This window comes from Mya arenaria, chromosome 10 (assembly GCF_026914265.1).
Source record: "Mya arenaria isolate MELC-2E11 chromosome 10, ASM2691426v1".
NCBI classification, from domain to species: Eukaryota; Metazoa; Mollusca; class Bivalvia; order Myida; family Myidae; genus Mya; species Mya arenaria.
In genome coordinates this window covers 60369635-60393018 of record NC_069131.1, presented here as the reverse complement: position 1 = coordinate 60393018, position 23384 = coordinate 60369635, and the positions used below count along the sequence as shown (strand labels likewise).

General features: G+C 37.0%; 1 protein-coding gene across 6 annotated transcripts in view; it reads right to left on the bottom strand.

Annotated features, from left to right (window-relative positions):
- The window catches only part of LOC128206827 (protein dachsous-like), a 76466-nt gene that overhangs the window by 2163 nt on the left and 50919 nt on the right, over positions 1-23384 (bottom strand). For 3 of the 6 annotated variants that reach the window (XM_052909508.1, XM_052909507.1, XM_052909506.1), the window contains exons 2-16: positions 22642-22840; positions 20830-21021; positions 20034-20177; positions 18871-19005; positions 17868-18053; positions 15531-15715; positions 14530-14670; positions 13567-13692; positions 12654-12738; positions 11979-12135; positions 11208-11398; positions 7857-7965; positions 6124-6153; positions 4691-4802; positions 773-859 (exon numbers count right to left, since the gene is read on the bottom strand). In XM_052909508.1, coding sequence (XP_052765468.1) covers positions 773-859; positions 4691-4802; positions 6124-6153; positions 7857-7965; positions 11208-11398; positions 11979-12135; positions 12654-12738; positions 13567-13692; positions 14530-14670; positions 15531-15715; positions 17868-18053; positions 18871-19005; positions 20034-20177; positions 20830-21021; positions 22642-22840 — 2079 coding nt within the window. Of the gene's footprint in view, positions 1-772; positions 860-4690; positions 4803-5880; positions 5892-6123; positions 6154-7856; positions 7966-11207; positions 11399-11978; positions 12136-12653; positions 12739-13566; positions 13693-14529; positions 14671-15530; positions 15716-17867; positions 18054-18870; positions 19006-20033; positions 20178-20829; positions 21022-22641; positions 22841-23384 lie in introns of all 6 variants that reach the window. The other 3 variants (XM_052909511.1, XM_052909509.1, XM_052909512.1) reach the window with 3 other exon arrangements.

Below are 23384 nucleotides of genomic sequence, written 5' to 3'. Positions count from 1 at the left end.
GAGCGGACATTATTGAAGCAAGTATAACACGTTACTTTACCCAATACCACGATTTTGAGGGCCTATTTGAGAAATCGGGAATGCAGTGCCATATGAATATGTTTTATCTTCACACGTATTCTGGTTATTTTTCCTTTTTTTTTGTTTCTTGACTAGTGTACCGGCGTGGGTTCGCGACCCACTTAAACCAAAATACTCTTTATATACCATAATTATATTTTTTTTACTTTTTCGATATCTTAAAGTAAAATAATGATAAAATAGGGTTTTTCAGATGCATTACATGGAAAATTAATTTTTAGTCCAAAACATGAGCGAGTCCCTTTGAAACAGAAGCATTTAGTTTATTACGCTAAAGTAAACTCTGCGTGGTTTCATTTTGATGGCAACCAATGACATAATAATTATTATGGCGCTTGAGCCAAACAGCAATATATATTGATTACATAACCAGATAGAACTAGAAGCTGTTTTATGAGCTGCTGTTTCTTTAACCTGAGACAACAACATATTTGCCTTTTCAACAAAGGCAATAAATAGAAAAGATACAGAACTAAAACAATACAGTAGTAGACAGATGTCAATTCAAGTGTGCATTACAACTTTAAAAGGTGTATATTCTATGTTAAATAGTCCATCCTTGCAATAACAGTGAACTTTCAAGGTAATTAGATGGAATTATTAGTTTTAGTAAATTTATATAAAGCAATACAACGATAGTACTACGCACCATAGATCTACTGATATATTACTACTATATAACTGAACGCACATTTAATATACATATAAAGAGTGTCAAGGGAAATATCCCGGCGGAAGGACGGCGGGTGAGCGAATCAGTCGCACGGTGGAAGGTTGCCTGTAAAACACATATAGGACAGGGTGATTAGAGGGTGAGCATTGAATGCAGGGGCGGAACCAGGAGTTGACGTTAGAGTGGCGTAACTTTGGGGCGTAACCTTTTGGTTCGTGCCCCTCCCGATGGACCGGAATTTATTTGGATGGCAGTAAGGTTTTGGGTACTCCCCCAAGAAATGTTTTACAATTTATAGCCCGAAATGGTGCATTTTGTACACATTTTATTACTTCCTTTCTCCTATATCTAAACAAAAAGTCAACTTGGACGATTAAAGTGAAGGAACGCGCCGGGTGCGCCCCCCCCCCGGATCCGCTAGTGAAACGCTACACGAGATACACTTATTTAGCATCATTATTATTTGTACACACGTAGTCACTTTTTTGTTGATACGACTAGCACTAATATACTTAGTGAGCAATTGAATCTGCAGCCGGGCTCCTCAAATGTCGATTTAGAGCGTTAATAAAGCAGAACTAAGCAAGAGCAATTATCTAGTGGCCAACAGTACATCAAAAGTCAAAACACCCTAATCTATAGTTAGTCCCTAATTCAGTCTTTAGCAATGGCGTCATTCTATAGCCATGAAGGGGTGGTATTCAATATGCAAAGTCAATGTTATGATCATACACGATTGACTTCATTCATGTTCGTTATCCACAAACACACAATCCGATTAGCTACACCGATCTTAGATCCAATATTCTCCCACTACGTAGGATAAAGAGATCGACATATTTGGAGTCTATGCTGGAAAACCCTTTCTTGCCCACAGGCAAAGATTCGGACAAGAAAAAAAACTTGATCAAAATGTAGTTTTCATAAACCATGCAATTAAAGAAATAAGACGTTGCGCGTTGTTGCGCGTGACTCATCTTACATGGGGTTAGTAAGACGAGTTTTCCCAGCACTGGTCACATGACCGGAAACCCACGTCGGGTATGCAAGAAACTTATATTGAATACCACCCCATGTCTAGTTATAAGTTTTGTTAAGTGTGAGCGGCTGCTTGTGATAATGTTAATCTAATTTATTGTGTGAGGTGTCTATGATTATTCATTAGTACAAACAGCGTTCGTACATGAAATTAGCAGTAAAACTTTATGAATTAAATCATCAGTCAAATTTCATGATGTCAAATGACTACACATGCTTTATCAAGCCATTATATACTGAAATGAAGTAAGATACATTACCCGTATCGTCCGAAACGCTCGCTATTATTTTATATGAAAGCAAACACTATCAGTATAGTCTGTATGGAATGCATATATTTTTGAAGTAGCTATTTATGCTATCCAAGTTATTGCTCAATTTAAAAAATAGGTTAATTGTGTGGGGTATAAAGCTTAATTGTTCCTCTATAATCAGCTAGGTAACGTAGAAAGGCGATATTGATATATTTGTATATATACGAATTTTTTATATGTAACGCGAATATTTATCAAGTTCAGTGTGTGATCGTATTTTTCACGAGTCTGGTTATAGAAAATATCTATGAGCACGTGTGATATAATATCTTATAATATAGTATTGGGTCTTTTTGTGTGATTATATTTGAAAAGCGTAAAATCAAATATAAATAAAGCGTGTTAAGGAAGATGCAATTGAAACGCGATAAGGTATATGCAAATGACACGCTTGTGAAGGTAGATACAAATGAAATGCGTAATGGTTTATGCAAACGAAACGCGTAAAGGTAAATGCAAATGTCACGCGATATGCAAATGAAACACGATACGGTATATGCAGATGCCACGCGTTAAAATATATGCAAATAAAACACGATACGGTATATGCAGATGCCACGCGTTAAAATATATGCAAATGAAACACGATACGGTATATGCAGATGCCTCGCGTTAAAATATATGCAAATGAAACACGATACGGTATATGCAAATGACACGCGTTAAAATATATGCAAATGAAACACGATACGGTATATGCAAATGCCACGCGTTAAAATATATGCAAATGAAACACGATACGGTATATGCAGATGCCACGCGTTAAAATATACGCAAATGAAACACGATACGGTATATGCAAATGAAACGCGTTAAAATATATGCAAATGAAACACGATACGGTATATGCAAATGCCACGCGTTAAAATATATGCAGATGAAACACGATAAGGTAAATGCAAATGCCACGCGTTAAAATATATGCAAATGAAACACGATAAGGTATATGCAAATAAAACGCGTGAAAATATATGCAAATGAAACACGATACGGTATATGCAGATGCCACGCGTTAAAATATATGCAAATGAAACACGATACGGTATATGCAGATGCCACGCGTTAAAATATATGCAAATGAAACACGATACGGTATATGCAGATGCCTCGCGTTAAAATATATGCAAATGAAACACGATACGGTATATGCAGATGCCACGCGTTAAAATATATGCAAATGAAACACGATACGGTATATGCAGATGCCTCGCGTTAAAATATATGCAAATGAAACACGATACGGTATATGCAGATGCCACGCGTTAAAATATATGCAAATGAAACACGATACGGTATATGCAAATAAAACGCGTTAAAATATATGCAAATGAAACACGATACGGTATATGCAAATAAAACGCGTTAAAATATATGCAAATGAAACACGATACGGTATATGCAAATAAAACGCGTTAAAATATATGCAAATTACCCGCGTTTAAATAAGTACAAATAAAACGGATATAAGCATACAAATAGCCACACTTGCACAGACATAATGCAACTTGTTGAAGCAATTACAACTGAAAAGCATTAAAGCAGATACAAATGAAAAGCAGACAATATAGGAAAACTAATTTGACAAGTGCAGTAATTTTGATGAACAGAGAAAGGAGAACATATAACTACGATAAACCTTTAACGGCAACGAGAAAACAAAACACGACATAAACCAGAAACGCCGCAATGCGACGAAAGCAGATTTTATTTTTTATGTCCCCAAATCCAAGGCATCTCCAGTGAAGCCGGCTACATATCAAGGGTCTTCACTATATGTCAATCCTTAGTAAAGTTAATAAGCGGAAACCATTTCTTTCTATTTTTAACAAAAGTGCCCTTGACCCTTCAAACCCAAAATGCAATTTCAAGGTACAGCTGCACATGTTCTTGCTACATACCAAGTTTCGGCACTATGTGTCACTCATAACACAAGCTCTAGTCGGAAAACCTTGTTTTAGTAATAGTGACCTTGACCTTGACCCCACACACCCGAAATGCACCTCAACGAAGTCTCTACGTGGGCTTGCTACATACTAAGCTTTATCTCTATACGTCACTTCTATCACAAACTATTGATCTGAAAGCTGTTTCTATTTGTAGTTGTATTGACCCCACATACCCAAAATGCAATCCCAAGATACATCTCCACATAAACATGCTTTATAAAAAGTTGCACCACCATAATTATGTGACTCTTGACTGAAGTTTTTGAGCGGAAACTATTTTTCTACTTTTAGTTACCGTGACCTTGACCGTGACCCACATCCAACAAAGCAATCCCAGTATACGTTTCCAAATGACCTCTACATACCAAGTTTCATTACTTTATTTTACTGAATATATGAAGCGGATACCACCAGTCTGACGCCAGCAAAACCAAGATACGTTTTCAAATGATTTCCTGCATACCAAGTTTAATTACTAAACGTCAATAAACTCAAGTTGTTGATCGGAAACCACCTCCAGCCAAGACACCCACATGGAAGCTGAACGACATCCTTATTCTTATAACCAAGCTTTCGTTGAAAACCTGGTTAAAAAAACAAAAACATAGGCAACAACAATAACAACACTCTATACGTACAAGCCTCCATATTGCATTGGCCGTCCAATAGTCCGTATGAGCTGAGGTTGTCGCTCTATAATCTTCGGCGGAGGAGTAGGCTGTCGGACCGGGGACGGTGGCCGGTACTTTCCTGGACATCAAGTATTTTGCGTTAGTAGGTTTATATACTTGATTGTTATCAAATAGTGTTCTACATGTATTTATTGGGCTTTTACAAAAACAAAATATACTGCTAAAACGTAGATAGACTATCCAGGACGGTGGTAAATAGTATTAAGAGTTTAAATGAGGGCTAATAACATGTGTTTTAAGCCAACAAATTGCGCTTTCTGCTATCAAATATACAGTTACAATAATGTTATATGTAATTAACATTTTCCATAAATGCATTATTTAGAAAGTATTTAAAGGTTTATCAATCAAAATTGATGGTTGTTATAAATATGTATTAGTTTTGAATAAGAGTGTCACTTTAAATAATCACTGTCGAGCCCATTTTCTTGGTAGAGACTAGTACTGTGGCAATATCCAATACCAATCTTAGAATTATGTGAAATTATTTTATTTTGGAGTTTTGTTTTTATAAAAGCATTGCTTTTTTGATTTTTTTTTTCTGAAAATGGGGAATTTCAGAGAATATTTTTTGGAAAAAAACAGGGTCTGTGGCCTGGGGAAGAACAATGTAGCCGGGAACCGTTTACGAAGATGGGTAAAGAGGCCCTGACTATTGCAATCTATATAGCGAATAATTATAGTTTGTATTGGTAATCGAATATTCGATCGAAAGAATTACCGAATATTCGAATACCAATTTTACCATTCGTGTGCATCCTTAAAATTAAATGATCTTGAAGATTATAATCCAAGTACATGTTCTTCGATTTGACAGTAAAAATAGACCAATAGACTTAATGTAATCGATACTGCATGTTAAAGGATAAGGATAAGACTTATATTGAATATGGGTCCTGCTGTCCTTTTTTGAAAGGCCTGACGGGGATCAAAACCACGACCTCTTGGGTGAGAGGCGGGCACCTATACCACTAGACCACTCTCACCCTGGTGGGGATCGAACCCCCTGTCTTACTGTCTGTCTGTCTCTGATTGTCTGTCTGTATGTCTGTCTAAATTTCTGTCTGTCTAAATGTCTGTCTGTCAGAAGCAGATTATTGTTTTCCTGATAAAATACATTTAAGTTTAGTACTTACTTGGAGGGGGTCTGAAATAGAAAAAATCAAATACATAAATTAAATTAAAAAAAAAACTAATAAAAAATCGAACAGAAACAAAAACGACAAATTAATACAGCAAGCAAATTAAATATATAAAGCACAGCTTGTTTTTTAACGAATACTTCTTAAAAGTTAACAGTAAAGCCTGTTATTTTGAAAAATGAAAATGTTAGTGATATACTTCTGTTTAAACAATCGAGATAAAATAGAATTGCTCACGAATCTGGCGTGACTTGTCTTGGGGGATATCTGAAAACCAAAATAAGCTAGCTCAATGGTCAATCAACGTAGACAAGAAGCTAGCTCATTGGTTTATCACTGTAGACAAGAAGCTAGCTTAATGGTCAAACACAGTATACAAGAAGCTAGCTCATTGGTTAATCACAGAAGACAAGAAGCTAGCTCATTGGTTTATCACAGAAGGAAATACAATTACTCCATTGATTAATGAAAGTAGATAAGAAGGTAGCTCAACGGTTAATTAAAGTGTACAAGAAGCTAGCTCAATGGTTTATCACTGTTGACAAGAAGCTAGCTCACTGGTTTATTACTGTAGACAAGAAGCTAGCTAATTGGCAAATCAAAGAAAAGAAATCTAGCCAATTGATAAATCACAGCAAACAAGAAGCTAGCTCAATGGTCAAGCATAGTAGACAAAAAGCTAGCTCATTCGTATATCACAGAAGAGAAGCTAGCATATAAGTATATACCAGTAGAAAAGAATCTAGCTCCTCGGTTAACTGCAGTAGAGAAGCTAGCTGATTGCTAAACCACAGTAGACAAGAAACTAGCTCATTGGTTACGGTAGAGAAGCTAGCTCCTTGTTTAATCAGATTAGAGAAGCTATCTCATTGGTAGCTCTAATCTCATTGGTTAATCACAGTAGAGAAGCTATATCATTGGCTTGTCACAGTAGACAAGTTAGCATATTGGTATATCACAGAAGAGAAGCTAGCTTATTGGTTAATCGCAGTAGAGAAGCTATCCCATTGGTTAATCGCAGTAGAAAAGCTATCTCATTGGTTAATCACAGTAGAGAAGCTATCTCATTGGTTAACCACAGTAGAGAAGCTAGCTTATTGGTTAACTACAGTAGACAAGCTATCTCATTGGTTAATCACAGTAGAGAAGCTATCTCATTGGTTAATCGCAGTAGAGAAGCTAGATCATTGGTTAATCACAGTAGAGAAGCTAACTCATTGGTATATCACAGAAGAGAAGCTATCTCATAGGTTAATCACAGTAGAGAAGCTACCTCATTGGTTAATCGCAGTAGAGAAGCTATCTCATTGGTTAATCGCAGTATAGAAGCTAGCTCACTGGTTAACCACAGTAGAGAAGCTATCTGATTGGTTAACCACAGTTGAGAAGCAAGCTCATTAGTTAATCACATTAGCGAAGCTAGCTCATTGGTTAATCACAGTAGAGAAGCTACCTCATTGGTTAATCGCAGTAGAGAAGCTATCTCATTGGTTAATCGCAGTAGAGAAGCTAGCTCACTGGTTAACCACAGTAGAGAAGCTATCTTATTGGTTAACTACAGTAGAGAAGCTATCTCATTGGTTAATCACAGTAGATAAGCTATCTCATTGGTTAATCACAGTAGAGAGGCTAGCTCATTGGTTAATCACAGTAGAGAAATTATCTCATTGGTTAATCACAGTAGAGAAGCTAGCTCATTGGTATATCACAGAAGAGAAGCTAGCTCATTGGTTAATCACAGTAGACAAAAACCTTACCCTTTGGTTAAAACCCCCCTCATAACCAAACCAAGTGTTTTCACTCTTTTACATGTACATGAAATTATAAACATAATCACATAAATTATATGTACACATCGGAGTTACACCCTCCCCCAACTCACCTCCTTACCAAAACATTATTGCCACAATGCTACATGAATATAAATTATAAGCATAACCACAACATGTATACGTTTAAATATTGGTTACCTGCCCCTCCTAGCTCGGTTCTGTTGTCTGCAGTCACACATGTTACTGCACATTCCTCCCATACCCCCTCCACCACAGCACATCCGCAAACAACAGTATAGCAACGCCCCTACAACGGATACAAATAATAATATGCAATACAGTATTTATAACGAATTCACAAGATGAGGACAGTGAACGTGGAGAGAAAGAATCCCAACATTCGTGCAGAAGTAAGATGCACAAGTTAATTTCATTTGGAATTCCTCGGCCATTTTTATCGAAAACAACCTTGGATGTATGCCGGTACATCAGTTGAAGTAGTTCTTAAATTTTTGAATTAAATTGTTAACTTAACGCGTGTCTTCCTCACTTGGTGGAGTAAATATTTAGAGGTGCTAAATACTATCAAATGGACGGTGCAACCATATTTTAGTATCAATATAAATAAGAGGTGCTTAAAGTTATTAATCGGATTGTGCAACTTAGTTCTAAGTATCAATATAAATAAGAGGTGCTTAAAGTTATAAATTGGATTGAGAAAACTTTAATCTAAGTATCAATATAAATAAGAGGTGCTTAAAGTTATTAATCGGATTGTGCAGCTTAGGTCTAAGTATCAATATAAATAAGAGGTGCTTAAAGTTATTAATCGGATTGCGCAGCTTAGGTCTAAGTATCAATGTAAATAAGAGGTGCTTAAAGTTATTAATCGGATTGTGCAGCTTAGGTCTAAGTATCAATATAAATAAGAGGTGCTTAAAGTTATTAATCGGATTGTGCAGCTTAGGTCTAAGTATCAATATAAATAAGAGGTGCTGAAAGTTATAAATTGGATTGAGAAAACTTTAATCTAAGTATCAATATAAATAAGAGGTGCTTAAAGTTATTAATCGGATTGCGCAGCATAGGTCTAAGTATCAATATAAGTAAGAGGTGCTTAAAGTTATTAATCGGATTGTGCAGCTTAGGTCTAAGTATCAATATAAATAAGAGGTGCTTAAAGTTATTAATCGGATTGTGCAGCTTAGGTCTAAGTATCAATGTAAATAAGAGGTGCTTAAAGATATTAATCGGATTGTGCAGCTTAGTTCTAAGTATCAATGTAAATAAGAGGTGCTTAAAGTTATTAATCGGATTGTGCAGCTTAGTTCTAAGTATCAATGTAAATAAGAGGTGCTTAAAGTTATTAATCGGATTGTGCAGCTTAGTTCTAAGTATCAATGTAAATAAGAGGTGCTTAAAGTTATTAATCGGATTGTGCAGCTTAGGTCTAAGTATCAATGTAAATAAGAGGTGCTTAAAGTTATTAATCGGATTGTGCAGCTTAGTTCTAAGTATCAATGTAAATAAGAGGTGTTTAAAGATATTAATCGGATTGTGCAGCTTAGGTCTAAGTATCAATGTAAATAAGAGGTGCTTAAAGTTATTAATCGGATTGTGCAGCTTAGTTCTAAGTATCAATATAAATAAGAGGTGCTTAAAGTTATTAATCGGATTGTGCAGCTTAGTTCTAAGTATCAATATAAATCAGAGGTGCTTAAAGTTATTAATCGGATTGTGCAGCTTAGTTCTAAGTATCAATTTATATAAGAGGTGCTTAAAGTTATTAATCGAATTGTGCAACTCAGAACTAAGTTTCGATGTAAATAAGAGGTGCTCAAAGTTATAAATCGGATTGTGCAACTTAGATCTAAGTATCAACACTAATAAGAGGTGCTTAAATTTATAAATCGGATTGTGCAACTTAGATTTAAGTATTAATATTAATAAGAGGTGCTTAAAGTTATTAATCGGATTGTGCAACTTATATCTAAGTATCAATATTAAAAAGAGGTGCTTAAAGTTATGAATCGGATTGTGCAGCTTAGATCTAAGTATCAAAATAAATAAGAGGTGCTTAAAGTTATGAATCAGATTGTGCAACGAAGTTTAGTACTAATATAAATACATATTTATTAAGAACAAGCGTTCGAAAACAATTGATTATGATGTGTTAATGCACAAGTCAATTGTAACCACGCCCCCCCCCCCAAGGTCCGGGGGTATACCGGGGATAGCCGGGGAAATGGGCCTGTTTTTACCTTTTAAGTGTTCCCGCAGTGCCGGGTGAATGCGGTGGTTTTGTCTTCGCTTTAAATATAGCGGGGCATGGGCCTTACCTAGGGACCCTGGGGTGCGGGGGCATTTGTCGGGAATTACCATCTGTTCGTCCCCGCAGGGCGGGGATTTTAGCCGGGGTTAGCTGGACCGAAAGTCAAAGTCCCCGCTATTCCGCGGACCTGGGGGGGGGGCGTGGTTACAATTGACTGGTGCATAACAGTGAGGTCACTCTGCGGTAAGTATTTTTTCTGAAAGTTATTTATAACAGAACGCTCTTTTTGGAGCTTAACATAGCACACTTTCGTTAGAGCATACATATTTTATTCGTTGATTTCTTTCATAGAATATTTGCACAAAAACACTTAGTTAGCCATCATTTTTGTAAAAACCTTCATGACGAAAACTCCAAAAAAAAAAATGCACTATTTTGATATTGAGCCGATTGTTCAAAACGTTGTTAAAGAAAGGTCATCATTGTTAACTTTCAAAAATCTTTAATCAAATCTATACCTCTCTGAAATTTGAGTGCATTTATTTATTGTGTTTAGTTTGAGAAAACTGTTTCAGATGTACTTGCTTTATTTAAAATATATGAACATCCCATCAACTGTTTGATGTTTAAAGCTGCACTCTCACAGATTTACCGTTTTTACAACTTTTTTATTTTTGTCTTGGAAAGAGGATTTTTTTGCGTAAATATCTGCAAACTAATGATTAAAGATTGCTGACAAAAGATCAGGGGCCGTATTCAATAAGCATCTTAGTGAATATTTTAAACTTAGTGAGAATTTAGTAATTCTTGACAACGATTATTTTAGATACCCGCTACTTTTTATCAGATTTATTTATATGCATATATTGTTTAGACCATTATCTTGCTTATTTTCATATTTTTGGTGTACAAACATTGTTCGTTTTCTTAAAATTCAAATTAGAAAAATGGCAATTTTTCACTTAGTTGAAAATTATTACTAAGATGCTTATTGAATACGGCCCCAGAGCGAAAATTTGCATAAACCCGTTCGAAAATTAATGTTTTATTGTTTAAACCGTTACTAATGGTTTAAGAAAAATGCATAAAACATGAATTTTTGAACTTAAATAAGAAATTCTGCGATCTAATTTTTTGTCAGCAGTCTTATATCACTTGTTTCCATGGATTTTCGCAAAAATCGGCTCGTTCCAAGACAAAAAAAGTTGTAAAAACGGTATATCTGTGAGAGTGCAGCTTTAAAAGTTTACAACAATGTGGATCGGCCCATAATTTACCTAACAATGCCAACCCCATCAGTAAAGTTAGAACGAACATGGCGATATTTTCGCCGTGGTCAAAGAAGTTGTATGCTGTGGTTGTTGCTGCAGTAGTAGTGGTTGTCGTCGTGTCATCCTGGTAGATGATATCTACAGTGGTCGTGCCTGTCTTGGCAGGATTACCCTTGTCAACCGCTCTTGTTACGTATCTGCAAATACAAGTATGACAGTGTGAGTTGTGCCAACCTTATAGCTGTCCATCTTTCACCCAAGATATTTTGGGGTACCTGCTTGTGACCTATCGATGATTTTGTAGTCTTCCGACGTAGCATTTATGACGTAAGTTAAGATGCACTCTTACTCCGAAATAAGATTTACCACAATTTAAACAATTGTTCGCATATACTAAAAAGGATGAATAAATATCGAAAACAATGGTTCTTTTGAAGGTTATCGAGTTTAATTTGAAAAAAAGTGCAGAAAACACGGTATTTCGACATTGTGAGACGATAGTAGATCACAGTAAATCTTTTAGCACTCACCAATCATTTACTATTTTTGCGTTTTTAGCTATTAAATACATGGTTACAATCTTGTAATCAGTAATAAATATTTCTATAAGTGCATAATTTAGTAAGTTGTTTACTAAGAATTTGTATTTGTTATATAGGTGTTATATATTGATTTACAATAAGAGTATCACTTTATCACGTGGTGTACACACACTGAGAACGAATATGCGGAACAGAACGAACAGACATTATTTTTTAAGTGTGGTGTTTTACTCACGTAACGGTTGTACCGGAAGCGAAATCAGGCGTCTTGGACAGGTAGATTTTGCAGTCGGCGCCCACAGTGTAGTAGGCCGAGTAGGCGGAGCTTGAGGTTCCCGAACATGACAAGTCCGCGTTTGTCCCGCTGTCCGCGTCCGTGGCCGTCACCGCTCCTGAAAGGTTATTAGTACACGATGCATAATTATGTCATGTGTTGACATGTCGACCTGTACACTTATTTACTGACTATGCTGACTTTTTTGTCGACACATCATATACACAACGTTATGCTAACCTCGTTTGTGTTCAGTCGACAAGCGAGTTAATTTAATTTCGTCGACTCAAATAAATTTGACCACACGTCGGAATATTACCCATCAATTAGACATAAAACATGTCGGCGACAATAATACATGAACACATCACCCGTATCTACGATAAACGCTTTCATACATTCCCATTTCCGATTACCAGTTTCCACGATATACATTTTCCATACGCACCTATTTGTGATCACCAGTATCTTAAACATACGCTTCCATACGCACATATTTGTGATCATCAGTATCTACGATATACGCTTCCATACCTACCCATTTGTGATCATCAGTATCTACGATATACGCTTCCATACACGCTTATTTGTGATCATCAGTATCCACGATATACGCTTCCATACCTCCATACCCACCTATTTGTGATCCTGCTGTTTGGGAAGAAGACACACCTATCGTGTAAGCGGTGGAGGCAAACGTCGGCGTGTTGTCGTTTGTGTCCTTAATAAAGAACATAGCACAACGATATAGCAACAATGGGTTGGAAAGACAGCAACTTTACAGGATAAGATAGGGGGGGGGGGGGGGGGGGGTGTAACTATATTTAAACGGAATGCATTACGTTAGTCTTTAAAACTATTTCAAATGTCTAGATTTTTTTTTATATTTTAATTTATTTTTTTAAATCCTCTTCTTGAAGTAGTATTGACGATATGCTCCGATACAGATTTCTGAAAATTTGAAGTGTTCCCACCTCCAAACTCCCCGGACCGAAAGAAATGTAGCATATTTAAAAAAAGGATTATATATGGTTGTCCTCTCCCGAGATAAAAAATAGCAACTTTTGTCTGAAATGGTCCATTTTGATGGAATGAATTGAATTGTTTCTCCGATATTGACGTAAAATTGATCTTGGAGACTTTTTGAGCTGCACTCTCACAGATTGAACGTTTTGATAACTTTTTTATAAATATTGTCTTGGAAGGAGCCATTTTTTTTGGCGTAATGTCTGGAAACCAGTGATTTTGACAAAAATCAGATCGCAATTTTCATTTTTCATTTTTACGTTTGAAAGTCAATATTTTTTATTGCTAAAGGCGTTACTAACGCTTTAAGACAAATGAGGTTTTTGGCATAAAACATCGTTTTTTTAAACGTAAACATGATAACAGCGATCTGAACTTTTGTCAGCGATCTTTTATCACTGAGTTCCGCAAAAAATACTCATTCCAAGACAAAAATGCCAAAACGGTCAATCTGTGGGAGTACAGCTTTATGAGCGGCGAGTGCCGGATTAGCCACCTCCCCCTCACCCTCTTATCCGCTTACCGAGATTGTGACGGTCACTTGACTTGACCCCGTTTTCATAACGCCCGTCGTCCCGCCATCATCTATACAGTAGACCGTCAGAATCACTGGCGACGGCATGTTACTGTTGTCGACGTCATAATCCTCCTAAGTAGCACCATATGAAATACAAACAACAACATACCATTAAGGTCGTCTTTCGTAATACTCTAGTTGATAAGAGTTATTTCATTTTAATTGCTATTTTTTTCACGTATTTGTAGGCTGATCCAATGGGAACACATCGGCAATTTTCCATCAAAATAACCTCGGATGTATGTGGACGGTTTACAATGTCAGAAATCTTTACATTTAACTACGCTGCAAGTAGATCGCGTAGTGATTTCAATATATATGTTAAACCATAACTATTTATGCAATTATACTCTTCACTAGCAATCAATTTGAACTTAGTAAAACAAATGTATACATACACTTTAAAACCCTACAATTAATAACTACTAGAATTCACTTTTTTACGAACTTCATCTTCTGATTAAATAATTTGTGTTGAAGTTGGACTTCTTAAATTATCACCATATCTTCTGATTAGGTCATCCGACGTTGTTTTCAATCGAAAATGGCCGAGGAGTTCCGATTGACGCTGATCAATCAAGATCGTAGTCGTGAAGTTGAACTATTTTAGGATCATATTTGCTTGGTTATTTTTCTATATATTTATAAATCTTATCTTGGGACAGTATTATTGTTTAAAAAAATGAATGAAACACAAATAAATAACTTGTTGCAAATTGTAACAGATGCTTGAAGTTTCTTTATCCTTTCTTGACACAGAGCACTATCACGTTGTTTTTATATAAAAAACAACAAACAAACAAAAAGGCAAAAAGAACAAGAGCAATAACAACAAACAACAACAGCAAATGCTCGACATACTATACAGTAGATTAGGTTTGGATTTGCTGTCAACGGCGATACTCTTACCTTGAAAGTCATGACGCCTGCGGAGTTAATGGCAAATCTCTGACTGTTGTTGGCTGGATGAAAACCGTACGTTAACGTGGCGGAGTCCCCAGCGTCCTGATCCGTGCAAGAAAAACCTGGGTCGAACGACACAGATCCCGCCTGTAAAGATACATATTGTACTGTAACAGTAAATTTCACACTTATATGCGCCGCGTTGAAACAAGGCGTTCTGTATGAAACTCCGGTTTGGATTTGCATCGGAAAGGTCGAGTTATTTGATAATAAATAGTTTAATAATCGTACATATTTTTTGGCAAAGATAAATAATGAATGTGATTTGTTTTGTTGGTGAGTTAAACGCCGCATTATCTGTGCCATGATTTTACCATGAGAAACCAGGTCAAATGTCGCCGTGTCTGCCTGGAACGGGCTTGGATCCTTTTCTGGTGTTAGAGGTTATCGCAGAAAAATAATATCATATTGATGACTTATATTTGTGCCGGATCAAAAGATACTAGAATATGGCGATAAAAATATTGAAGGTTAAACACACACCAGGGTCGGGTCCAGGATTCGACGTTAGAGGGGCGAACCTTAGGGGCATACCCTTTTACTTGCGCCCCTCCTTCAGAAACGAAATTTATTTGGTTTAAAGTGTTGGCAGGGGGTTTCTCCCCCAAGAATTTATTAACACTTTATAGTCCGAAATAGTGCATTTTGGGCGTATGTTATTACTTTTCTTCTCCTATTTTAAAATAAAAAGAAAACTTGGATGATTAAAGGGGGCGGGGGCGTGTGCGTCCCTCCTGCCCTGAATCCACTAGTGCACACCGCGTGTACCATATTCCGTGTGTTAACCAATCAAATCTTGGGCAAAGAATATAAATATCAGTCCACAAACTGAACTGTTTTTGGCGTTATTTGCCAATAATTTACTTTGACGGAATTTTGTCGAACGATGCAACGCTGAAAACATGGTAACCTGACAGAACAACGTCTGATAATGTAAATAAACATACCGAAGCCTCGGACGTTGACGCATAGTACATGTTATCTGCGAAAGTCGGCGACTCGTTTGCGTCTTGTACAGTCAGTTCGTACGTAAACGGACCACCTTCTGAGATTGAGTCATCGACGTAGAAATCACACGTGTAAAACGTTATCGATTCGTAGTCCAGCGCCTGTGATAGAATGACGTTACCGTCTGAAATAAAAAAAAACACACACGAATGAGTGACGTAAGAAAAGAACGAAAACAAAAGATACACGATAGAGTGACGTTACAGTCTGAAACGTGTAATCGATAGATTGACGTTAGCATACGGCGTTATTAAGTGCTATTGTTTTTTTTATCTTATACTCCCTAAATGACAGATTATTTGTATCTAGATAAATAGGGGACATTATAATATGACGTTTTTTCCTGGTAGCCTGTATCACGTCGAGTTCGGCGTGTAAGCACGTATATATCATGACCGCTGTCGATAACTATACGTGTACGTGTTTTCCTCACCGAGCGAAACGTGATACGGGTCACCAGTATCGTCATAACGTAATAGTCCATATTTTTTAATATTTATTTTTTATGTTTATATTCAAGATTTTAAATAATGATAATATGTATTTGTTCACTACCGATCTCATTGGTGCTGATACTTGATTTTAGACCATGTTTTAGTTGAGGACTTCTAGTGCAACATGTGTTGCTAAAGTTACGGTTGTATTGATATACGTTTCATTTTCTAATTTAAGCACAGTCATTACATGATCGTGTTACGATTGACGAACATTCATTAAATTATTATGTGTATATTTTAGAAATAAGCATAGATTTGTTTTGCGATAATTATCTTAGTCTCTCATAATTTTTCAAGAATTGTCATGTACATGTATAAACTTATTCATGTATGTATACATATATGTATTGTATGTATGTGCATAGACGAAACTCTAAAAAAAATATGAAACTACCTATTTACAAAAGTTCTGACAGTGTTTCATACCATTTTGATAAAAAAAAACGTTTGACTTTATGAAAAAAAATGAATTTATGACATGGGGAAAATATTTCCTTAGATTTGACCTAGTGACCTTGTTTGAGGCCTGAGGTGACCCATATTCACAAATGTTCAAGACAACATATAAACAAGTATTCCGACAAAGTTTCATAATAGTTCGATAAAAATGATTGACTTCATGACATGAAATAAAATCTTTAATGCAGAATTATTCATGCCCGAAGGTTTTCGCTATTCAATAACCAGTATTTGTTTCGATGAAAAATCCGGCAAACAAGGAAGTCAGGTGTAAATATATCAAATACAGCTGATGTAATGTAAATATTGGTTTGTAATTTGGGGGTTTTCTATAATAATAAGACTTAAATTTAAACCATTAATTATTTTATGTTTTCTTTCTCTTCATGACATTTCCTTTTTATTGACTTTTTTTTTAATTTGAATCTGTATAATGCCATGTAAATGTAATAACATTGTCCCCGCCTAGGTTTTCAATTTTATAAAAGTTTAACATATAAACCGATAATTATATACAATATCCTCATATGTTTACTTATTTGCGTGCTTTATGCTGTTGCGATGAATGCCAATGCATTTAATGTTGTTGTTGTTGTTGTAGTAGTGGTTGTTGTTGTTGTTGTTAAAAAGAACAATAATTGTTATAACGAATGTTATCATATTTTGAGTGGAACCACTGACACAAAGGATTATATTCTTTTCGCTATAATAATGTGTTATATGCTTATAATTTAGTTGTATGATAATTTGTAATCATATAATAATAATTTAATATATCATAGCATGGTCGAATGGAATTAAAAAAAACACACATATTATTTTGTTAATTCGAGGACGTCTTTGTTTTAAACGTTAACATCTGTCAAGAAATGCTCATTCATATGTTCAACTTCCTGATAGTAATAGTTATAAATCGACCTATTGAACAAGTTTGTTTATTTTGTTGGACCTAGATTGTTTAAACTTGTTTAGCTTGTTCAATACACAAAATAAATCTGAAGTATTTATGTAAGGTAAATATATATCGGAAGCATTTAAGACTCGATATACTTTATTAATGAATGCATAAACCAGATTATTAATTATGCATCGTAATAAGTAGATTTTTACATTAAAGTGACACTCTTATTCAAAATCATATCGTGTGCGCATGTGTGCGTGCGTGTGTGCGTGCGTGTGTGCATGTGTGCGTGCGTGTGTGCGTGTTTTAGTACGTATGTGCGCGTGCGCGTGCGTGTGTGAGTGTGTGTGCGCGCGCCATGCTGTTGGGATTAGCATATGTGAACTCACCAGTGGTCGGAAATACTATCTCGTACTTACTTGCATCAATAGTGAACGAGTTGTCGCCGTCGGGTGGGGTACAGGACACGCGGTAGGAGTGAGTATTTGTGGTGTCGGGGTCCTCGATCGTCAAGGTAAAGAGCACGGTGCCGACGGCCAGGGACTCAAGTTGTGCGTCACTCACCGTGGGGTCCAAGTTCACTATACGCGGTACAGTGTTTTGGTCTGTAATCGAGAAAGAATAAAATATTAATGAACGCTCACTTTCTTACCCAGGCGTAACTTTAAAGGGACTATACATCAGATTGGCACCAAAAAAAAAGTTTTTTTCTGTAACGAATCTCAGGACAATTATTTAATTAAATGTTTTACTCTTTGATATCATAATTGTAAAAAAAATACCAAAGTGTAAAAGAAATCGAGACGGAGACTGGGCTCGAACCGGTGTCGCCAAAATTTTAGTCAAGTGTTGTATCCACTGTGCTACGAAGGCTTACCCTTTACCGCTGGACTATTTAAAGCCTCACTCTCACAGATATACAATATTTACAACTTTTTTTATTTTTGTCTTGGAAAGAGCAAATTTTTGCATAAATATCTGCAAACCAATGATATAAGACTGCTGACAAAAAATCAGATCGTAGATTTTCATATTTCCTTTCTAAAATGTTTATGGCTCAAACCGTTACTAACGGTTGTTAAAAGAAAAATGCATAAAGAATCAATTTTTGAACTTAAATATCAAACTCGGCGATCAGCTTTTTTGTCAGCAGTCTTATATAACTGGTTTCCATGGATTTTCGCAAACGTTGGCTCGTTCCAAGACAAAAAAAAAATAAAAAAAAAGTTTTCAAAACGTTCAGTCTGTGAGAATGCAGCTTTAACAATCTCTGTGGAATCGTCACAATTATCACCAAGTTGATTGTTTATATGATAAGCATTGAGTTCTTTTTCAATTCTGGCTAAAGTCAATTCCCACAAATTAATAATTTAAATCAAATTGTATAGACATTTTGTAGGACAACCCCCCCTCTATACACACTGTTCAGGTTGACTATCTGGGTCTTGTAGACATCTATAAGGTCCACCGTGTCATGTGCCTTTACTGTCAGATACACAGTGGGAGTGCTCGAGTCTAGGTACTTCAAGTCCCTGTTTGCGGTTATCTGCCCTGTGCCTGCAATAAGTAACAAGAGTTATTCCTCTTTGCTTGTAATTTACATGTCCATTATTATTGGCGTTTAGAATGAAAGCGCTGAAAGCGTCGAAAGGCTTTTACTGTCAGATACACAGTGGGAGTGCTAGAGTCTAGGTACTTCAAGTCCCTGTTTGCGGTTATCCGCCCTGTGCCTGCAATTAGTAACAAGAGTTATTCCTCTTTGCTTGTAATTTACATGTCCATTATTATTGGCGTTTAGAATGAAAGCGCTGAAAGCGTCGAAAACTGTAGGCACGAAAAGCTAGATGCATATATATATTTAAGTTATTTTACTGTCCAATCAAACCACTCCGAGTCTACTTTTAAACTTGAGTTCGATCTAAATTGGTTTTTGAATAAGGGTCAATGTGTATGTAAAACAATAATCCAAAAGACATCTTGGCATACTCAATTATCTCCTCACGTACAGGACGGTGACATTTTCTTATATTTACTCTCCTATTTCGCTTAATCAGAACGTATGTACATTTGAACTTGCAATGATATTAATATTCCGATGAGCGCAACATCTCTTGAAGGGCAGTGTCTTAGCCAGACTTTAAAATACACCGAGGCAGAACGGTCTATGGGGGTCCGGGGGCATGCCCCCCCCCCCCTCCCCCGGAATATTTATTTTGGCAAGAAGCGATTTCCTGCATTCTGGAGTGTCTTTGGTCTATGGTTTGTGTACATTGTGGCAACTGAAGTAAGTCGAAAAGAGTTATTTTTAGAGCTAATTTTTTTTAATATGCCCCCCCCCCAAAAAAAGAGAAGAAAAGGTGTGCCTCAGTGTAGCTACGGCACTGAAGGTTCAAGTGAAGTTTCAGTGTTCGAACAGTTGAATTAGTACTAGGTTCAAATGTCATGAAAGCGTTATTTTAAGCGTTTATAGTCGGATTATCCAAAAGAAAATTTACTAGATTAAGAGTCCAACATGCAGAAATAAAAAAAGAAGATATATAGGCAAACAAAATATCGTCTAAAATATACACTTATATTTTACTTACTTGAGTCAATCTTAAAGAACTCCGGCGAGAAGGATGGGTTACTGACCAACGTGTAATTAACGAGGTTACCGCCCTGACTGCTCGCCGTTAACGTCTTCAATAACGTCGTCTTTGTCGTTGCCAGCGCGTCAAGCGTGATTGAGTCTAAAAACGAATATTATAAATTAAACATGCGTTTGGTGATGACCTTTGTCGTCTTTGTCGTTGCCAGCGCGTCAAGAGTGATTGAGCCTAAAAACGAATATTATAAATAAAACATGCGTTTGGTGATGACCTTTTAATTAGACTGATATACGGACCAATAGACTTTATATGTACATATAAGGGATACATTTATGTAAGGAATTATTTAAGAAATAGTTATAAGGACCGGCCAGTCAGCCACCGAAAGTGTATATGGACCAGGGCGTTAGCCGAGGTCCATTCACCTTCGGGGGCTAGACGGCCGGTCCTTATAATGTCATATGGCCGGAAATGGTGTGTAAATATTTCTTATATTATACCGAACACTTTTATAACATTCAATATTTTTAAAGCTCCCAGGATGTGTTTCACTGAGAAATAACATGCCGCACTTACCAGTTGTATGATGTTAGGAGTCCATATTACATTTTTGGCGAGGCCAACAATATGATATGGACCGGTGACGTCATCAAACTGTTTTTTTTTTTTATCAAATTCAGTGATATACGGACCGATCGATTTCATATATACAAAGAAGAAACGCATTATGTGAGGTATGATATATAGGTATATGCCCCTAATGGTCAAGTGACACTATATCATATTTCCTTACTTCCGGTCCCCTCTACGTTCGGTAACGTAAGCAGTTCCCCAGGAACAACGCTCACGGTAACGGTATATGATTGAGTGACCGCTCCCCCGGCGTCCGTGCACTGGATGACGTTTGCGTATGACGTAATTAGTGTCCCAGCGGTAGTTGTATCGAGGCTGGCTGCTCCTGCTGCTGTGAGGTAGAGCTTCCATTCTGCAAAAAAAAAGTTCGGGTCTTATCAAATATCAACCGGAACACCTCGGCCATCACTGCCTTACGACGGGCCTCGGCTGTACACCAGGCATTAGTAAAGTAAGTTAAATTCTTAATAACAATATTAATTAATTGTAGTGTTTTAACATATAGATTTTATTTCTAAGTTCAATTTGATTCCAAGGGATGAAGTCTAGTGAATAGAATATTGTGATTCCTAAGAATAAAGTTAATAGGCTTAACTAAATTGAAATCACTACGCGATCTACTTGCAACGTAGTTACATGTAATGACGACGAAAACATGTATATGCCTGAAAGAACGATGGTCGACGAAAACATTTATATGCCTGAAAGAACGATGGTCGACGAAAACATGTATATGCCTGAAAGAACGATGGTCGACGAAAACATGTATATGCCTGAAAGAACGATGGTCGACAAAAACATGTATATGCCTGAAAGAACGATGGTCGACGAAAACATGTATATGCCTGAAAGAACGATGGTCGACGAAAACATGTATATGCCTGAAAGAACGATGGTCGACGAAAACATGTATATGCCTGAAAGAACGATGGTCGACGAAAACATGTATATATATGCCTGAAAGAACGATGGTCGACGAAAACATGTATATATATGCCTGAAGGAACGATGGTCGACGAAAACATGTATATGCCTGAATGAACGATGGTCGACGAAAACAGAAGAAAATAATGTCACGAGTTAAAGAGAAATACATGACATCAACATGAAGCTACCATAAATACACCTTTAGAATGAGAAGATGTTTGTCAAGCATTATGCCCCACATGAGCGCCATGTTATCAAGAATAATTAGGCAATTGAATGAAATATGCATGGACCAAAATTACAGCTGAATTGTCATTGATGTTGGATGCCCTTGAGGCACTTTTAATGGCCAATATGAGTTGTGAGCTTGACCTTTGACTCTATGACCTCAAAATCTATAACGGTCATATACTGGTCACGCCCAATTTAAATGTCAAGTTTGAGGGCCATGGGGGCAGGCATTGTCGAGCTATCACACAGAAAAGATTTTTGCGTTCAATGTCACTGTGACCTTGACCTCTGACCCAATGACCCCTTAAATCAAAAGGGGTCATCTACTAATCAGGCCCAACATCCAAGTCCAGTTTGATGACCATTTGTGCAGGAATTGTTGAGTTTTGTTTAAGGTCACTGTGACCTTGACCTTTGACTTGATGACCCCTGATATAAATATGGGTTATCTACTGGTCAGGCCCAGCCTCAATGTCAAGTTTGATGGCCATAGGTCCAAGCATTGTTGAGTAATCACTCAGACAAGCTTTATCATTTTTTTTCCAATTAAAGGTCACTGTGACTTTGACCTTTGACCCGATGAACCCTAAAATCAACACGAGTCATCTACAATCTATAGTCTCAATGTCAAGTTGGATGGCCATAGGTCCAGGAATTGTCGAGTTATCACTCGGACAAGCTTTGGTCTACCGACGGACCGACCGTCCGACCGACCGACATGCGCAAAGCAATATACCCCTTCTTCTTCGAAGGGGGGGGGGTGCATAATAAACATATTACATAAAACCGATAACTTGGAAAAGCAGTGACTTACCACCGGTAGAAGAATCCTTTCTGATGTTAAACTCATCGCCAGCTGCAGCATTAGGACTTGCGGTAATGGTGTTGACGCAAGTAAACGCGTCCTTATCTTGGTCACTGATGGTATACGTGTACAGGAAACGTTCCTGCCCCGCGATGTTCTCTAGTTCACCGACATACAGAGTGGTTGGTAGGCCAGTAATTGTTGGTGGCTGGGAAAATAAAGGAAAAAAAAAACGTTATTTAAGTGCAGAGCGATGAACAGCGTGGTTGGTAGGCCACTTATCGTTGGTGGCTGAGAAAATAAAGTAAACAAAGAAGGTATTTAAGTGCAGAGCGCCGGAGCGTTCTATAGAGCGGTTGGTAGGCCACTGATCGTTGGTGGCTGAGAAAATAAAGTAAACAAAGACGGTATTTAAGTGCTGAGCGCTGAACAGAGTGGTTTGTAGGCCACATATTGTTGTCGGCTGAGAAAATACAGAAAGCAATGATGGTATTTAAGTGCAGAGCGCCGCGGAGTTCTCTTGTTCGACGACATACATAGTGGTTAGGAGGCCACTTATCGTTGGTAGCTGAGAAAATAAAGAAAATTACGGTTTCTAAGTGCAGAGCGGCGCGGGGTTCTCTACTTCGCCGACATACAGTGCCCTTGGTAGGCCACTAATCGTTGGTGGCTGAGAAAAGAAGGAAAACGATGTCAGTTTTTAAGTGTCGAGCCCCGTGGCGTTCTCTTGTTCATCGACACACAGAGTGGTT